This window comes from Mycteria americana, unplaced genomic scaffold (genome assembly GCF_035582795.1).
Source record: "Mycteria americana isolate JAX WOST 10 ecotype Jacksonville Zoo and Gardens unplaced genomic scaffold, USCA_MyAme_1.0 Scaffold_43, whole genome shotgun sequence".
Classification (NCBI taxonomy): domain Eukaryota; kingdom Metazoa; phylum Chordata; class Aves; order Ciconiiformes; family Ciconiidae; genus Mycteria; species Mycteria americana.
In genome coordinates, this window is record NW_027445630.1 from 685,346 (window position 1) to 702,434 (window position 17,089).

The following is a 17,089-nucleotide window of genomic DNA, read 5'->3' on the forward strand; positions in this document are numbered from 1 at the left end:
CACCCGGGGGGGGGTGGATTAAAATCCAATTAAAGCTCCCCCCCGCCCCCCCCAGCCGCTGTTTTTCTGCAAAACCCCCCAATTTTGGCCGCTTTGTATTTATTCACTCACCGGGGGGGGGGGGGCTCAGCGCCCTCCCGGGGCGTCGGCTGCACCCCCCGCGTCTGCGCCCTGGTTCCCGCCGCGAAAAACGGGGGCAGTTTGGGTTTTTTTGGGGTTTTTTTGGTTTTTTTTTTGTTTTTTTGAGCAAAATTCGCCTCCGCGTGGCTCCGTTCCGGGGGGATTTTTATTTAAAAAAAAAAAATTACCGTTTATCGGGGGCACCGTGCCGGAAACGGGCGTTTTTCGGCCCCGGTTTTTGCGGCTCCCGCCGACGGCGCGGGGAAACGGGGCGGGGGAGAGGGGCTGGGAAATAAAAAAGGTGCAAAAAGCCCCAATTTCTCCCCAAATCATTCGCAGGGAGCCCGGGAAGAGGCAAAACCCCTCCAGTCTGCAGCCGATTTGCCCAAATTCCCCACCGATTCACCCCAAAATGGGCTTTGCCCGGTCTGCCACAGGCCGGGCTGCCGCCGGTTCCCAGTTTGTAGGGTCTCCCCAGGCTGCAAACCCCAGTTTGCAACTGGTTCCCAGTTCGCTGCCCGTTCCCAGTCCGCGAAGCCCAGTTTGTAACTGGTTCCCGGTCTGCGGTGCCCAGTTCCCAGTTTGCGGCTGCTCGTTTCCACTTCACCACTGGTTCCCAGTTTGCTGCCCGTTCCCAGTCCATGAAGCCCAGTTTGCAACTGGTCTGCAACTGGTTTCCCATGCTTCCCAGCCCCCAGTTTGCAACTGGTTCCCAGTTTGCTGCCCGTTCCAGTCCACGAAGCCCAGTTTGCAACTGGTTCCCAGTCCACGAAGCCCAGTTTGCAACTGGTTCCCAGTCTGCAGTGCCCAGTTCCCAGTTCGCTGCCCGTTCCCAGTGTGTGAAGCCCAGTTTGCAACTGGTCTGCAATTGGTTTCCCCACTTCCGAACCCCCAGTTTGCAACTGGTTCCCAGTCTGCAGTGCCCAGTTCCCAGTTCGCTGCCCGTTCCCAGTCCGCGAAGGCCAGTTTGCAACTGGTTCCCAGTCTGCAGTGCCCAGCTCCCAGTTTGCTGCCCGTTCCCAGTCTGTGAAGCCCAGTTTGCAACTGGTTCCCAGTCCGCGAAGCCCAGTTTGCAACTGGTCTGCAACTGGTTTCCAGGCTTCCCAACCCCCAGTTTGCAACTGGTTCCCAGTTCGCTGCCCGTTCCCAGTCCGCGAAGCCCAGTTTCCAACTGGTTCCGGGTCTGCAGTGCCCAGTTCCCAGTTCGCTGCCCGTTCCCAGTCCGCGAAGCCCAGTTTCCAACTGGTTCCCAGTCCATGAAGCCCAGTTCGCTGCCTGTTCCCAGTCGCGAAGCCCAGTTTGCAACTGGTCTGCAACTGGTTCCCCCCTTCCCAACCCCCAGTTTGCAACTGGTTCCCAGTTCACTGCCCGTTCCCAGTCCGCGAAGCCCAGTTTCCAACTGGTTCCGGGTCTGCAGTGCCCAGTTCCCAGTTTGCTGCCCGTTCCCGGTCCGCGAAGCCCAGTTTGCAACTGGTCTGCAACTGGTTCCCCCCTTCCGAACCCCCAGTTTGCAACTGGTTCCCAGTTCGCTGCCCGTTCCCAGTCCGCGAAGCCCAGTTTCCAACTGGTTCCGGGTCTGCAGTACCCAGTTCCCAGTTCGCTGCCCGTTCCCGGTCCGTGAAGCCCAGTCTGCAACTGGTTCCCACTCCGCGAAGCCCAGTTTGCAACTGGTTCCCCCCTTCCCAACCCCCAGTTTGCAACTGGTTCCCAGTTCGCTGCCCGTTCCCAGTCCGCGAAGCCCAGTTTCCAACTGGTTCCGGGTCTGCAGTGCCCAGCTCCCAGTTCGCTGCCCGTTCCCGGTCCGCGAAGCCCAGTTTCCAACTGGTTCCCAGTTTGCCGTGCCCGACGCCCCCCTTCCCTTCCCCCCGCGGCGCCGCCACCACTCGTATTCTTTTTTTTTTTTTCCTTCTCTTCCTTCTTTTTTTTTTTTTTTCTTCTTTTTTTTCTTTTCTTTCCTCTTTTCAACCCGAGCCTTTAAAACTTCTTTTTTTTTGTTGTTTTTTTTTGTTTTGTTTTGTTTTTTTTCATGCACTAAATCGCATCGGCCCTGGAAAATACACAAATTGTTAAAAACGTCCTTAAAAGAAGCAGAAAAAGGCGACGTCTATCACCAAGAACTACGGGGGGGGGGGGGGGGGGGGGGTGGGGGGGGGGGGGGGGGGGGGGGGGGGGGGGGGGGGGAAGGTTTGTTAGACCCTAAAAATACAACGGCCGACCCCTTCGCCCCCAAAATTCCCTATTTTTGTTGCGTTTTGCGGAGGAATCGCTTCAAACGGGGCTTGGGGTGAGGTTTTTTTTTTTTTGGGGGGGGGGTGGTTTTTTTTTTTAATATACGGGGGGGGGAAAAAAAAAGGCGCTTTTTTTTTTTTTGCGTTATTTCAACAATAATTTACGTCCTGCTTGCAACGAAAAAACCGACTATTTTTGCGATACGACGTCGCTATCGTGTCGCGGTGTTACCCGAAAAAAATAAAAAGAAAACCTAAATACGACGGGGGTGGGGGGAAAAAAAAAAATAAAAAATCCCCAAAATCGGGTGTTCTGTCCCAAAACCGCGGCGGGCGAGGAGGAGGAGGAGGAGGAGGAAGATGCGGCGGCGGGGAAGGGGGAAAATGGTGAAAACGTAGTGTTTTGCCCCGTTTTTGGGGGGAGAAGCAGCGCCACGTCCAGCTCCCGGGTTGAGTTTTGCCCGATTTTGCCTTTTTTTTCCCCCAGCCCTTCGCCAGCACCCAAAAAAATAAAACCAAACCCCCCCCCCCCCCCCCCCCGCCCCCAAAAGCCCCTCCGGCCGTGCCGAAAGGCACCAAAACCCGCTTTTTAACGGCAAAACCCCCCTCTCCGGGCGAGAATTGGGTTGTTTTTGTTTTTTTTTTTTAATTTTTGTTTTACTTTTCTGGGGTTTTTTCTTCTTTTCGGGGTTTTTTTTGGGGGGGGGGGGGGGCCAGTTTGATGAAAAATAAAAATATTAAAAAAAAAAAACCCAAAAACGAAGCCGGCGGCCGCTATTCTATTTACACCAACACTTTTGATTTAAAGCACGAGACTGGAGAAATTGGGGGGAAAAAAGCCCTTTTTGAGGGTTTCCGTGGGCCGGAGGAGCCCCACCCCCGGGGGGGGGGGGGAGCGGGTGTTTTTTGGGGGGATTTAGGCTGTTTTTGTCACCGGAGGGGGGGGGAAATTTGGGGCGTCTTAAAGTGCGAAGAGACCCAGGAGGGGCGGCGGGAGCCTTCCCCGTTGCTCTCCCAGTGGTACCGTGAAAATCCAGTTTAAAACCACCCCGGTACTGGGAGGAGGAGGGGGGGGGGGTCTGAGCCCCCCCTTTTTCCTGGGGGATCCCGGCGTCCGAGCCCCCCCCATCCCCCCAGGGCACCCCCATCCCCCAAGGCACCCAACCCCCATCCCCAGGTGTCTTCGTCGCAGCCAAATTCCGGCTTTTCTTCCCCAAAGCCCAACCCGTCGGGCCCGACCCCAAAATCAGCGCCGGCTTTTCCGTAGAAAAACCCCAAATCCAGCCAAAAACGGGGTGTGGGGGAGGGGAGCAGCGGGCCCAACCCCCCCCCCTCCCCCCTCCCCCCTCCGGTAAGTGCTTAATGCCAAAATCCCTGGGGAGGGGCGGAAATGGTGGGGGAGGGTCGCGGCCAAAAGGCACCGCCGAGCACCCGCGAAGGCTTTTTGGGGGGTGGGTGGAAAGGGGGGGCCCCCAGAGAGGTCCTGGGATTCGTCGGACGACTCCCGGGACGCGCCGGGCGGCGGTGGATGAGCCCGGGGGTCATCTCGGATGAGTCTTGGGACGCGTCGGGTGAGGCCGGGAGGCGTCGGACGAGCCTCGGGCCGCGCTGGAGCACCTCAGGTGAACCTCGGGCTGCGCCGGAGAAGCCTTGGGCTGAGCTGGACCACGGTGGATGAGCCTCGGGCCATGCTGGACCACGTAGGACGAGCTTTGGGCCACTGGGCCACATCAGATGAGCCTTGGGCTAAGTTGGACCATGTTGGATGGGCCTTGGGCTGAGCTGGACCACGGTGGATGAGCCTCGGGCCACGCTGGACCACGTAGGATGAGCTTTGGGCCACATCAGATGAGCCTTGGGCTGAGCTGGACCACGTAGGATGAGCTTTGGGCCACTGGGCCACATCAGATGAGCCTTGGGCTAAGTTGGACCATGTTGGATGGGCCTTGGGCTGAGCTGGACCACGGTGGATGAGCCTCGGGCCACGCTGGACCACGTAGGATGAGCTTTGGGCCACATCAGATGAGCCTTGGGCTGAGCTGGACCACGTAGGATGAGCTTTGGGCCACTGGGCCACATCAGATGAGCCTTGGGCTAAGTTGGACCATGTTGGATGGGCCTTGGGCTGAGCTGGACCACGGTGGATGAGCCTCGGGCCACGCTGGACCACGTAGGATGAGCTTTGGGCCACATCAGATGAGCCTTGGGCTGAGCTGGACCACGTAGGATGAGCTTTGGGCCACTGGGCCACATCAGATGAGCCTTGGGCTAAGCCGGACCATGTTGGATGAGCCTCGGGCCACGTTGGACCATGTTGGGTGAGCTTTGGGCCACATCAGATGAGCCTTGGGCTACGCTGGACCATGTTGGATGAGCCTCGGACCGTGCTGGACCACGTAGGATGAGCTTTGGGCCACTGGGCCACATCAGATGAGCCTTGGGCTATGCTGGACCACGTAGGATGAGCTTTGGGCCACTGGGCCACATCAGATGAGCCTTGGGCTATGCTGGACCACGTTGGATGAACTTTGGCCTAAGCTGGACCATGTCGGATGAGCTCTGGGCCATGCTGGACCATGTCAGATGAGCCCTTGGGCTGAGCTGGACCACGTCAGATGAGCCTCAGGCCATGCTGGACCACAGCGAAGGAGCCTTGGGCTAAGCTGGACCACGTTGGACGAGCCTTGGGCTAAGCTGGACCACGTTGGGTGAGCCTCGGGCCACGCTGGACCACGTTGGGTGAACCGTGGGCTGCATCGAACAAGCCTGGGGCTGTGCCGGACCGCACCGGATGAGCCTCGGGCTCCACCGCAGCACCTGGGCCGAGCCCAGGGCCGTGCTGGACCATGCTGGGCGAGCTGGGACCGTGCCGGATGAGCCCTGGGCCACGCCGGATGAGCTTCAGACGGCTCCGGGCGAGCCGCCGGCTGCGTCCCGTGGGTCGCGAGGGGGTTTGGCAGCGCCGGGGCCGAGCCGAAAAGTCCAGGGGCAGCCGGAGAAGCGTCCGATCTGCTGAGCGCCCCGGTGCGGGGGTCCGCCGGCTCAGCCCCACCGTCCCGCGGGCGCCGGATCCGCTCCTCAACCCCCCCCCCCCCGCCCAAACCGAAAGGTGGGGAAAAAATCCTCCCGGGGCCCCCAGTCCGACCGCCCCGGCACGCTCCCGCCGTGCCCAAGTCTGCGCCGGGGCGGGAGAGGGCGAGCCCAAGCCCGGCGCTCGCTTCCCCGTCTCCGCCGGGCGCCCCAGACCAGACCAAGATTCTTGTGGTTTGTTTTTTTGTTTTTTTGTTGTTTTTTTTTTTCCGGTTGGTTTTTGTTGGTTTGTTTCGTTTCGTTTCGCGGCGCCAGCTCACAGCGTGTGCTGCTCCGCGTGGAGCTGGGCCGGGAGGAGCGGCTGGACGGGCGACTGCGGCGACGGCGGAGGGGTCCGGGGAGGCGACGGTTGAGCCGTGCCCGGCGTGGCGGGGAGGAAGGGGGCGCCGGGGGGGGCGGCGGATGGCGAACCGGGAGCGGCGCTGGGGGGCTCGAGGATGGGCCGGTTGTAGAAAAAGAAGGGGCACTGCTGGATGAAGAGTTCGATGATTGTCTGGTAGGTGCGGGTGGCCGTCAGGGCGTCCATCGTGCTGAAGTCGGGTCTCATCAGGGTGGGCCAGAAGCAGATGGAGAGGTTCTCGCTGGTCATCAGGTTCACCCGGTGGTTGTGGCTGACCCTGCGGCGGGAGAGAGGGGACAAGACGATGCCGGCCAGACGCCGTCAGGGACCCCGGTTGCCTCGACACCATCCGGCTGCGGAGGCGACCCCCGATCCCGGCACCGAGGGGGATTTGGGGTGCCCCAGAGCCCTCCCCACGTCCCGGGAACCCCCGCTACGTACTTGTTCAAGTGCCCGATGACGTATTTGAAGACCTCGTAGTTCTCCTTGGGAAACTTCCTCAGCACTTCCTTCAGCGCGTGGAGTTTCTGCTCCCGGTCGTTGATTTCTGCCGGGAGGAAAAGCGGAGTCGGGGGGGCTGCCGCCGCAGAGAAACGCTCGCCGGGCATCGCAGCACCGCGTCCCGCCGCGGGATCCCTCCTCATTTTTGGGGTGGATTTTTGGGCCGCCAAGTTGAGCGGCTCGTCGCTCTTCCGGAAAATAAACCCGGCAAAAACCCGCGCCGCTCACGGGCACAGCGCGGCGCCGAGCGGCGATGCCGGGGCCAGAAACAGGCTCGGAGGGCGTGAATTAATAAGGAGACGTGCCCGCAAATGGGGTTTTATGAGACGAATTAACGAGACGTGCCCGCAAACGAGCCGGTATGGTGTGAATTAATAAGGAGACGGGCTGGGCTGGGGTGGGAGGAGGGTTGGGGCCCCCCGGGCGATACTCACTGTGGGCTTCCACCAGCTCAACCTGCATGGTGTAGGGGACCAGGGGCTCGGGCAGCTCGGAGAAGAAACTCTTCATGGCTCCGGCCACGGTGTTGACGGTGAAATCCTTCTCAGCCAGGTCCAGCCCGTGATCTGCAAGGAGAAAGTCTCGGGGTTACACCCCCAGGCTCGCCGTCGCACCCCAAAGCGCCGAGGGGTGCGGGAAGCCGACGGGGGGGGGGGGTTCGCCATGCTGCGGCTCGGCGGAAAAACCGCCTCCAACCGCGGGCCCGAATCTCCGTTTCAAAGAGGAGCCAAAGCCCGACGCCCAGCAGCTGAGCCGGCGGCACGAAAATGGATAAAACACCCAAAAAACCGCGGGGACCGGAGAGTCCCGGTGCCGGGCGTCGCTCATTGGGATGGAACGGGGCAACGCGGCCGCGACGGGCGCGTCGGCCTCGTCGGGGTTATAAAAACCACAGGGGTTAAGGGCGTCCAAACGTGTTTTCATCCTAAAAATGGCGGCGGGGGCGGGCGCGGGTTTCCCCTCGAGTTTTGGGGCGAGAAAGGAAGAATCTGGGCCGCGGAGGTTACCCTGGTCGAACTGCCGCTGCAGGCTCTCCATCTCCGACTTGTTGCCGCTGACGCGATAGATGCCTTCGGTGCTCAGCCCTGGCGAGGAAAAAGAGGAGATGTCGGTGCAAGGGGGGCACGGGCAAACGGGGAGGGGGGGGGCTTTAGGGACAACCCCCCTATAAGCTCTTTAGAGGCATTAAAATCCATACGTCTCGTTCGCTCCCCAAAGCCTGGAAGCAATGAGACCCCAAATCCCCACCCCTCCGCGAAATCCCGCTCCTCCGGGAAATCCGACTTTAAACCCGGCCCGCGATCGCGTCCTAATCGGGGGGGAAGTTCCCCCATTTATTATTTTTAACCTTTTAAACCCAGCGCCCTGCAGAGAGATATATATATTTTTTTTTAATTCAAAAATTAGGAGTTACAGCAAATTAACGTCAAACCAACCCGCCCGGAACTCCACGCAGAATTTCTCACCCGGATTTATCTTTTTACCCCCCGTCGTAAATATATATATATATATATATATTTTTTTTTTTTTTACACGACTCCTTCAAACCTCAACCTCGATTTTAGGTGATTTATCCCCAGGGTAACGTTCAACTCCTGGCGTCGCTTTGTGCCCGTTTAAAGCGTTAAGGATTAATTCAAATTACAGCACGCTGCGACGACACCGACGTCCCTCCTGCAAGGAATCTTCACCCAAATAATATATATATATTTTTTTTTTCAGTGCGCAGTGGGGGAAAAGCGGCACCGGCCGTTTTTTTTCTCGGATGCGGCAGCGGCGTCGGCTCACGGTTTGCCATGGGCAAAAATAAACGCCGGAGAAAGGGGAAGCAGCCGCTGCCCCATCTCCCCGTTGCAGCTACCCAGAGCAAGAGCCTGACGAGGGAAAAAGGCGTCAGGAAAAAAACCCTGGAGCTTATTTTCGGTGTTAATTAGGGCTGGCAGAGGTTGCAAACTTCACGCCGTACCCGCCGACATCAACCGCTGGGAGGTGCGAGGTGGATCCCCAAAAAACCGTCCCACCCGAAGGCAGCCGGAGTTCGCCTGATTTATTTCAGCCCTTCGCCTCCGAGGCCGGGGTGGGAAGAGCAAACACGCGAGGCCGGCGTTTCTCCGGGCACGCTCGTTTTGCCGGGTAAGAAAAAAAAGGATCCGGGGTAGAATTTTCCGCCTTCCCAGAAAAACCACGGCGACGCCAGCTCGCGACGCCGATAAAACCTCCCCGCGCGTCGCCGTCGTGCTCCAAGCCTGCGACGAGAGACCTTCCCCCCCGGGCAGAAAGCTCCGCGGGCGGTCGCTCTTACCCGTTGCTTCGATGTACTCGATGCATCTCTCGATAAAGACGGGGATGGGTTTCTCCGGAGTCACTACGTTGGTCAAAGGCACCCCAAAATAGTTGCTTTCCCACGTCGTCTTCGTGATGGACGGCCGAGGTTTGGGCTTTGGTTTCTGCGGGAGAAAGCGGGAGCGGAGTTGAGGCGAATACCCCAAATCCGCTCGTTTATTTAACCGCTTCGATCCGCAAGTCCGACCCGTTACCGCCGAGACAGGAAAGGTGCGGAGGCCGCTCTTAAAACCTGGACACGGCGAAGGATAGCGGCAGCCAAAACCCAGTTATTTTGGCGGGGAGCGGCACAAAACCGATCCGACGGGGAAAGCCGCGGCCCCGACAAACTCCCGCCGCTCCTCGGCCGACCGAGCCGCGTAGGTACGCGAGAGATCCGTATCTGGCAGATGTCCCAGCGTAGCCCACGGATAAAGCCTAAAACGCGGCGACCGCTTTGCCGGGCTGAATTCCCGGCTGGGCCAGATCCAACGGGAGCCGGGGCGGGGGGGAAAAAACCCTCCCGGAGACGCTGCCGCCTCCGCGGCGTCCTCACCGAGAGCCACGAGACCCGGATAACGTGCCGGTTCCGGTGGATTGCTATTTATTCGTGTAATTTCTTATTTATTCCAATGATTTGGAATATTTGTTCCAATATTAAATATTCCAAATTAATTATTCCAATTATTCCAATATTCCAATTGGATTATTCCAATAATTGGAATATTCCAATAACTGGAATATTCCAATAATTGGAGTATTCCAATAATTGGAATATTCCAATAACTGGAGTATTCCAATAATTGGAATATTCCAATAACTGGAGTATTCCAATAATTGGAATATTCCAATAACTGGAGTATTCCAATAATTGGAGTATTCCAATAATTGGAGTATTCCAATAATTTGAATATTCCAATAACTGGATATTGGATAACTGGATATTCCAATTATTCCAATATTCCAATTATTTGATGGGGCAAAAATATTCCAATAATTGGAATATTCCAACATTCCAATTAATTATTCCAAATTAAATATTTATTCCAATGATTGATTTATTCCAAATGATATTTATTATTTATTCCAATGTTATTTATCCCAACGCATTATTATTTATTCCAATGCATGTTGTATTATATATTATTATCATTATTATAAGACACTTATCCAAGCGGGCTGCGGTTATTATTTATTCAAATGAATTATTATCATCACGAATAACGTATTTATTGAAGAGAGAGGCGGAGCCGGCGGTTACGGACAGGGAAACCACTTCTCCCAACGCTCCCTTCCCCGCCACGGGACCTTAAACCTGACCGAAGGCTTTGCAAAGCTGACGGATTTCAGCCCAAACGTCGTCGCTCGCCAACATCTAAGGTGGAGCCTGGTGGATGTCACGGCTGAGGTGGAAAATTAAACAGCGGTGCCTGTTTACTGCGGCATTTTTGGCAGTAAAATAGGTATTTTTGGCAGTAAAATAGGCAATTTTGGCAGTAAAATAGGCATTTTTGGCAGTCTTTAGCTGAAAAAACGTCTCCGGGTGCAGAAGGGAACGACCAGAAAATGGGAGAACCCAATGGGACTTCACCAAGGGGAAGAAGTTCACCCAACGCGGTGAACTTCTAGGATGAAGTGGTCTGGAAGACGAGGGGAGAGCAGTGGACGGTGTCTGCCTGGGCTTCAGTAGGACCTCTGACTCCATCTCCAGATTCTCCTGGAGAAGCTGATGATGAGCAGAGGGTGAGGTGGGTTGAAGACCGGCTGAAGGTTCAGGTCCAAGGGGTGGTGACCAGCAAAGCCCAGTTGGAGGCCGGCGCCCAGCGGCATAGCCCAGGGGTCAATCCTGGGTCCGGTCCCATCTGACACCTTCATGAACGACCTGGACGATGGGGCAGACGTACCCTCGGCAAGTTTGCAGATGACACCAAAGCGGGAGGAGAGGCTGATAGCCCAGAGGGTCGTGCTGCTAGCCAAAGGGACTTCGCCAGGCTGGAGAAATGGGCTGACGGGAACCTCATGAAGTTCAACAAGGAGAAGTGCAAAGTCCTGCCCCTGGGGAGGAACAACCCGGCCGGAAAGCATCTCGGCAGAGAAGGACCCGGGGGTCTTGGTGGACACCAAGTTGACCACGAGCCAGAAGCTCATTGCAACAGTGGCCTGGGCAGTATTAGACAAGGTGTTGTCAGCAGGTGGAGGGAGGTGATCCTTCTCCTCTGCTCAATGCTGGTGAGGACACACCTGGAGTGCTGGGTCCAGCGCTGGGCTCCCCAGTACGAGAGGGACATGGACATACTAAAGAGAGACCTCCTGGTGGCCTTTCCCTATATAAAGGGGCTTATAAGATGGAGAGAGACTTTTAGCAGGGTCTGCAGTGACAGGACGAGGGACAACGGTTTTGACCTGACAGAGGGGAGGTTTCGGTTGGACGTAAGGAGGAGACGTTGTACCACGAGGGTGGTGAGACACTGGCACGGGTTGCCCAGAGAAGTTCTGGATGGCCCATCATGGGAAGCGTTCAAGGTCAGGTTGGCCGGGGCTTGGAGCGACCTGATCTAGCGGGAGATGTCCCTGCCCACGCAGGGGGTTGGACTGGGTGGTCTTTGAAGGTTCTTCCAACCCAAACCCTTCTACGACTCCATAGACAGTGCTTGGAGCAACCTCACGTAGTTGAAGATGTCCCTGCCCGTGGCAGGGGGGTTGGACTAGATGATCGCTGAAGGTCCCTTCAACCCAAACGCTTCTGTGATTCTATGACTCTATGGATGAGCGACCTGATCTAGTGGCAGATGTCCCTACTCATGGATCTTTGAAGAGCTCTCCCAACCCAACCCAACCCGTTCCATGATTCTACGATCAGGATTTTGCTACTCGACTTCAAGGAACGAGCAACCAAAGCCCGTAACGCGTCACCAAAGCAAAGGTGGAAACCCAAACGTTCCTCCAGTCCGGGCAAGGCGGTACCTGCCACCGCGCACCATCCCGTCGGCAAAACGAAGACGAAACCGCGACTTAAAAAATAAATCCGCAAAATTAAGGGGGAGCAATGCAAATGCCGAGCACCCCTTTTAGCGGCAGCATCCGCTGTCTGGCCGCGACCCTCGGCTTCCCCTGGAAAAGGGGACGTGCTAAAATACAGCACAGGAAGTGAACGCCGAAAACGCCGGCTGGAAACCCAAAAACCCCAGTTATAAACCCAAAAACCCCAGTTATAAACCCCAAAAACCCAGTTATAAACCCAAAAAACCCCAGTCATAAACCCAAAAAACCCCAGTTATAAGCCTAAAAACCCCAGCTATAAAGCCAAAAACCCCAGTTATAAAGCCAAAAACCCCAGTTATAAACCCCAAAAACCCCAGTTATAAAGCCAAAAACCCCAGTTATAAACCCAAAAAACCCCAGTTATAAACCCCAAACCCCCAGTTATAAACCCAAAAAACCCAGTTATAAACCCAAACCCCCAGTTATAAACCCAAAAACCCCAGTTATAAACCCAAAAAACCCCAGTTATAAACCCAAAAAACCCAGTCATAAACCCCAAAAAACCAGTTATAAACCCAAAAACCCCAGCTATAAAGCCAAAAACCCCAGTTATAAAGCCAAAAACCCCAGTTATAAACCCAAAAAACCCCAGTTATAAACCCAAAAACCCCAGTTATAAACCCAAAAAAACCAGTTATAAACCCCAAACCCCCAGTTATAAACCCAAAAAACCCAGTTATAAACCCAAACCCCCAGTTATAAACCCAAACCCCCAGTTATAAACCCCAAAAACCCAGTTATAAACACAAAAAACCCAGTCATAAACCCCAAAAAAACAGTTATAAACCCAAAAACCCCAGTTATAAACCCAAAAAACCCAGTTATAAACCCCAAAACCCCAGTTATAACCCAAAAACCCGTCATAAACCCAAAAACCCCAGTCATAAACCCAAAAACCCCAGTTATAAACCCGCAAAAAACAGTTATAAACCCCAAAACCCCAGTTATAAACCCAAAAAACCCAGTCATAAACCCAAAAAACCCCAGTTATAAACCCCAAAAACCCCAGTTATAAACCCCAAAAACCCCAGTTATAAAGCCAAAAAGCCCAGTTATAAAGCCAAAAAGCCCAGTTATAAACCCCAAAAACCCCAGTTATAAACCCAAAAATCCCAGTTATAAACCCCAAAAAAAGTTATAAACCCAAAAAACCCAGTTATAAACCCAAAACCCCAGTTATAAACCCAAAAACCCCAGTCATAAACCCAAAAAACCCCACTTATAAACAAAAAAACCCCCACTTATAAACCCAAAAAACCCCACTTATAAACCCCAAACCCCCAGTTATAAACACAAAAAACCCAGTCATAAACACAAAAACCCCAGTCATAAACCCAAAAACCCCAGTTATAAACTCAAAAACCCCAGTTATAAACCCCCAAAAAACCCAGTTATAAACCCAAAAACCCCAGTTATAAACCCAAAAACCCCAGTTATAAACCCCAAAAAAACAGTTATAAACCCAAAAAACCCCAGTCATAAACCCAAAAAACCCAGTCATAAACCCAAAAAACCCAGTTATAAACCCCCAAAAGTTATAAACCCCAAAAAAACAGTTATAAACCCAAAAAACCCCAGTTATAAACCCAAAAAACCCAGTTATAAACCCAAAAGCCCCAGTTATAAACCCCAAAACCCCAGTTATAAACCCAAAAAACCCAGTTATAAACCCAAAAACCCCAGTTATTAACCCAAAAACCCCAGTTATTAACCCAAAAAACCCAGTTATAAACCCCAAAAAACCCAGTTATAAACCAAAAAAACCCAGTTATAAACCCCAAAACCCGTTATAAGCCCAAAATCCCCAGTTATAAGCCCAAAATCCCCAGTTATAAGCCCAAAATCCCCAGTCATAAACCCAAAAACCCCAGTCATAAACCCAAAAAACCCAGCTATAAACCCAAAAAAACCCAGTTATAAACCCAAAAAAACCAGTTATAAATCCCAAAAACCCAGTTATAAACCTAACAACCCCAGTTATAAACCCAAAAACCCCAGTTATAAACGCCCAAAACAGTTATAAACCCCAAAAAAACAGTTATAAACCCAAAAAACCCCAGTTATAAACCCCAAAAAACCAGTTATAAACCCAAAAAACCCCCAGTTATAAACCCCAAAACCCCAGTTATAAACCCCAAAACCCCAGTCATAAACCCAAAAACCCCAGTTATAAACCCAAAAAACCCAGTTATAAATCCCAAAAACCCAGTTATAAACCTAAAAACCCCAGTTATAAACCCAAAAAGCCCAGTTATAAACCCAAAACCCCCAGTTATAAACCCAAAAAACCCAGTTATAAACCCCCAAAAAAGTTATAAACCCAAAAAACCCCAGTTATAAACCCAAAAAACCCCAGTTATAAACCCAAAACCCCAGTTATAAACCCAAAAACCCCAGTCATAAACCCAAAAACACAGTTATAAACCCAAAAAACCCAGTCATAAACCCAAAATCCCCAGTTATAAAGCCAAACCCGCTGGCTGGGAACCCGGTCGCGTCAGCGCGGCCTCTTCCCACGCTCCTCTCGGCGTGTCCCACACCACGGCATCCAGCGTCACCGCAAGGGAACTTTCTGCCTATGTGCGTATTTCGGGGAGCCTCGAAACACCTTTTTTGGGGAGGAGCCTCGAAACACCTTTTTTTTGGGGAAGGAGCCTCGAAACACCTTTTTGGGGGAGCCTCGAAACACCTTTTTTGGGGAGGAGCCTCAAAACACCTTTTTGGGGGAGACTCAAAACACCTTTTTTTTGGGGAAGGAGCCTCGAAACACCTTTTTGGGGGAGCCTCGAAACACCTTTTTTGGGGAGGAGCCTCGAAACACCTTTTTGGGGGAGACTCAAAACACCTTTTTTGGGGAGGAGCCTCGAAACACCTTTTTGGGGGAGTCTCGAAACACCTTTTTTTGGGAGGAGCCTCGAAACACCTTTTTGGGGGAGACTCAAAACACCTTTTTTTGGGGAGGAGCCTCGAAACACCTTTTTTTTGGGGAAGGAGCCTCGAAACACCTTTTTTTGGGGAGGAGCCTCGAAACACCTTTTTTTTGGGGAAGGAGCCTCGAAACACCTTTTTGGGGGAGACTCGAAACACCTTTTTTGGGGAGGAGCCTCAAAACTCTTTTTTGGGGGAGACTCGAAACACCTTTTTTTGGGGAGGAGCCTTGAAACACCTTTTTTGGGGAGGAGCCTTGAAACACCTTTTTTTGGGGAGGAGCCTTGAAACACCTTTTTTGGGGAGGAGCCTCGAAACACCTTTTTGGGGGAGACTCAAACCACCTTTTTTGGGGAGGAGCCTCAAAACACCTTTTTGGGGGAGACTCAAAACACCTTTTTGGGGGAGGAGCCTCAAAACACCTTTTTTTTGGGGAAGGAGCCTCGAAACACCTTTTTTGGGGAGGAGCCTCGAAACTCTTTTTTGGGGGAGTCTCGAAACACCTTTTTTGGGGAGGAGCCTCGAAACTTTTTTAGGGGAGACTCAAAACACCTTTTTTTGGGAAGGAGCCTCGAAACACCTTTTTGGGGGAGCCTCAAAACACCTTTTTTGGGGAGGAGCCTCGAAACACCTTTTTTGGGGAGACTCAAACCACCTTTCTTGGGGAGGAGCCTGGAAACACCTTTTTGGGGGAGACTCAAAACACTTTTTTTTTTTGGGGGGGGGGGGGGGGGGCGGGGGGAGCCTCGAAACAGCTTTTTTGGACGAGAGCAACCGGCTTTCCCCTATCCTTGAGGACACCCCCCCACCCCGATCAGAAGCATCCAGACGCAGCTTTCTTTAACGCAGCCAGCAGAAAGCGATGCTTCGGCAGTCGGACGCAGAAGGGAAGACGAGGAAGCTCGCGGTACGACGAGGAAGCTCGCGGTACGACGGCGCAGGGAGCGGGATCGTTGCCGGCGGCCGAGGGCGGCGCTCCGGCCCCGTCCTCCCCGCCGAGGAGGATTTCGTTTCGCTCCTTCCTGCTTGGCAGACCCTCGCGGGCGGCTCTCCCTTTGTTTCCAGTGGAAATTAATAACGCCTCTTAATTACCGGGAGCGGTTTTGCAGCGGCAGGCGGCTCCGAGCAGGACGTCCGGCGGCCGCCGCTGCTCCCTCTGCCCCCTTCCTCCTCCTCTTCCTCGCACACGTATATACACCCACGTTGTAATGGATCTACGTATAGCGTACGTGCCTGTACAGATGCGTATATAACAATATACGTGTGCGTATATATTGTGCTGCTGTGTATATAGTGTCTGTATGCGTAGGTACATATGTGTATAGCATGTGCGTGTATGTATATATATGCATCTATATATGTGTGCATGTATATAACATTTATGTATAAAATACGTGTGCGTATAATGCCTGTTTGTATACAATATGCGTGTATCTGTGTGTATATAATGTGTGCATGCATATATGTGTGTGTAAATACAGTATGTATGTGTCTATACGTGTGCATGCATATATATGCATGTATATATATGTGTGAGCATGCGTATGTGTGTATGTAACGATGTGTGTATATAATGATGGGCGTGCACATATGTATATGTGTGCGTGGGTATGTACATGTGTGCATACCTAAGCGTGTGTATATAAGTGTATCCATATACGTATATATATAAAATGTACGTATATATAATGTATGTGTATATAAATATATGCATAAAGTGTGCACACATATACGTGTATATAAGTGTGTTCATAGCGTGCGTGCTTATAATACGTGCATGTATATAGGTGTGCATCTATATATGTATATAGTGTGCGTATGCGTGCACATGTTTGTATGTATGTTACCTGTGTGATGTCTGTGAATGTACATTTAACACGTAATGCATGTATATTTAACACATATGCATGCATGTCTGTACGCGTGACACGCGAGTGGCTGCGTATATGCCACGCGTATGATATACCTGTACGTATATAACGATTGTGGCTGTGTACGTATATAACATGTATCATATGTTTGTGTGTTGTGTATATATGCCTATACGTATATACGTATATACACACCGTGCGGGCGTGCTTGCTTCCATCCTGCCGCAGCGCCAGGCGTTTTCGTTCCCATGGACCACGCGAGCACGACTTGGCTTCTCCATCCACATCCACGTGCTGGAGCCAAGATGTCCGCCACGTCTCGGGGTGGGCAGGACGCCCACCACGTGCCCAACGCCGCCACCTCACGCTCAGGGCTGCGCGGCTTTGACGGCCAACCGTTGGCCATCGGCGCGCCAAGCGGCGGCCTTCAACGGGCGAAGCTCAGCCGTCGGCGCGCCAAGCGGCGGCCTTCAACGGGCGAAGCTGGGCCTTCAACGGGCGAAGCCGGGCCGTCGGCGCACCAAGCAGCGGCCTTCAAAGGGCAAAGCCGGGCTGTCGGCATGCCAAGTGGCGGCCTTCAACGGGCAAAGCTCGGCCTTCAACAGGCAAAGCCGGGCCTTCACGCACCAAGCTGCGGCCTTCAACGG

At 53.3% G+C, this 17,089-nt stretch overlaps 3 protein-coding genes across 11 annotated transcripts in view; all 3 read right to left on the reverse strand.

Moving 5' to 3' along the window:
* The window catches only part of LOC142403720 (ryanodine receptor 1-like), a 52,203-nt gene extending 50,783 nt beyond the window's left edge, over positions 1-1,420 (reverse strand). Inside the window, 3 exon segments of the mRNA XM_075489940.1 lie at positions 309-405; positions 527-693; positions 733-1,420. Coding sequence (XP_075346055.1) covers positions 309-405; positions 527-693; positions 733-1,378 — 910 coding nt within the window. The 5' untranslated portion in view covers positions 1,379-1,420.
* Positions 1-17,089, reverse strand: part of SNRPD2 (small nuclear ribonucleoprotein D2 polypeptide) — a 70,281-nt gene that overhangs the window by 4,778 nt on the left and 48,414 nt on the right. The gene's annotated exons all lie outside the window — the stretch shown is intronic.
* The window catches only part of ARHGAP35 (Rho GTPase activating protein 35), a 30,241-nt gene continuing 16,209 nt past the window's right edge, over positions 3,058-17,089 (reverse strand). For 2 of the 9 annotated variants that reach the window (XM_075489996.1, XM_075489997.1), the window contains exons 4-10: positions 8,582-8,726; positions 7,287-7,364; positions 6,714-6,845; positions 6,220-6,325; positions 4,876-6,055; positions 4,294-4,784; positions 3,058-4,202 (exon numbers count right to left, since the gene is read on the reverse strand). In XM_075489996.1, coding sequence (XP_075346111.1) covers positions 5,695-6,055; positions 6,220-6,325; positions 6,714-6,845; positions 7,287-7,364; positions 8,582-8,726 — 822 coding nt within the window. In that variant the 3' untranslated portion in view covers positions 3,058-4,202; positions 4,294-4,784; positions 4,876-5,694. Of the gene's footprint in view, positions 4,203-4,293; positions 4,845-4,875; positions 6,056-6,219; positions 6,326-6,713; positions 6,846-7,286; positions 7,365-8,581; positions 8,727-17,089 lie in introns of all 9 variants that reach the window. The other 7 variants (XM_075490006.1, XM_075490001.1, XM_075489998.1 and 4 more) reach the window with 7 other exon arrangements.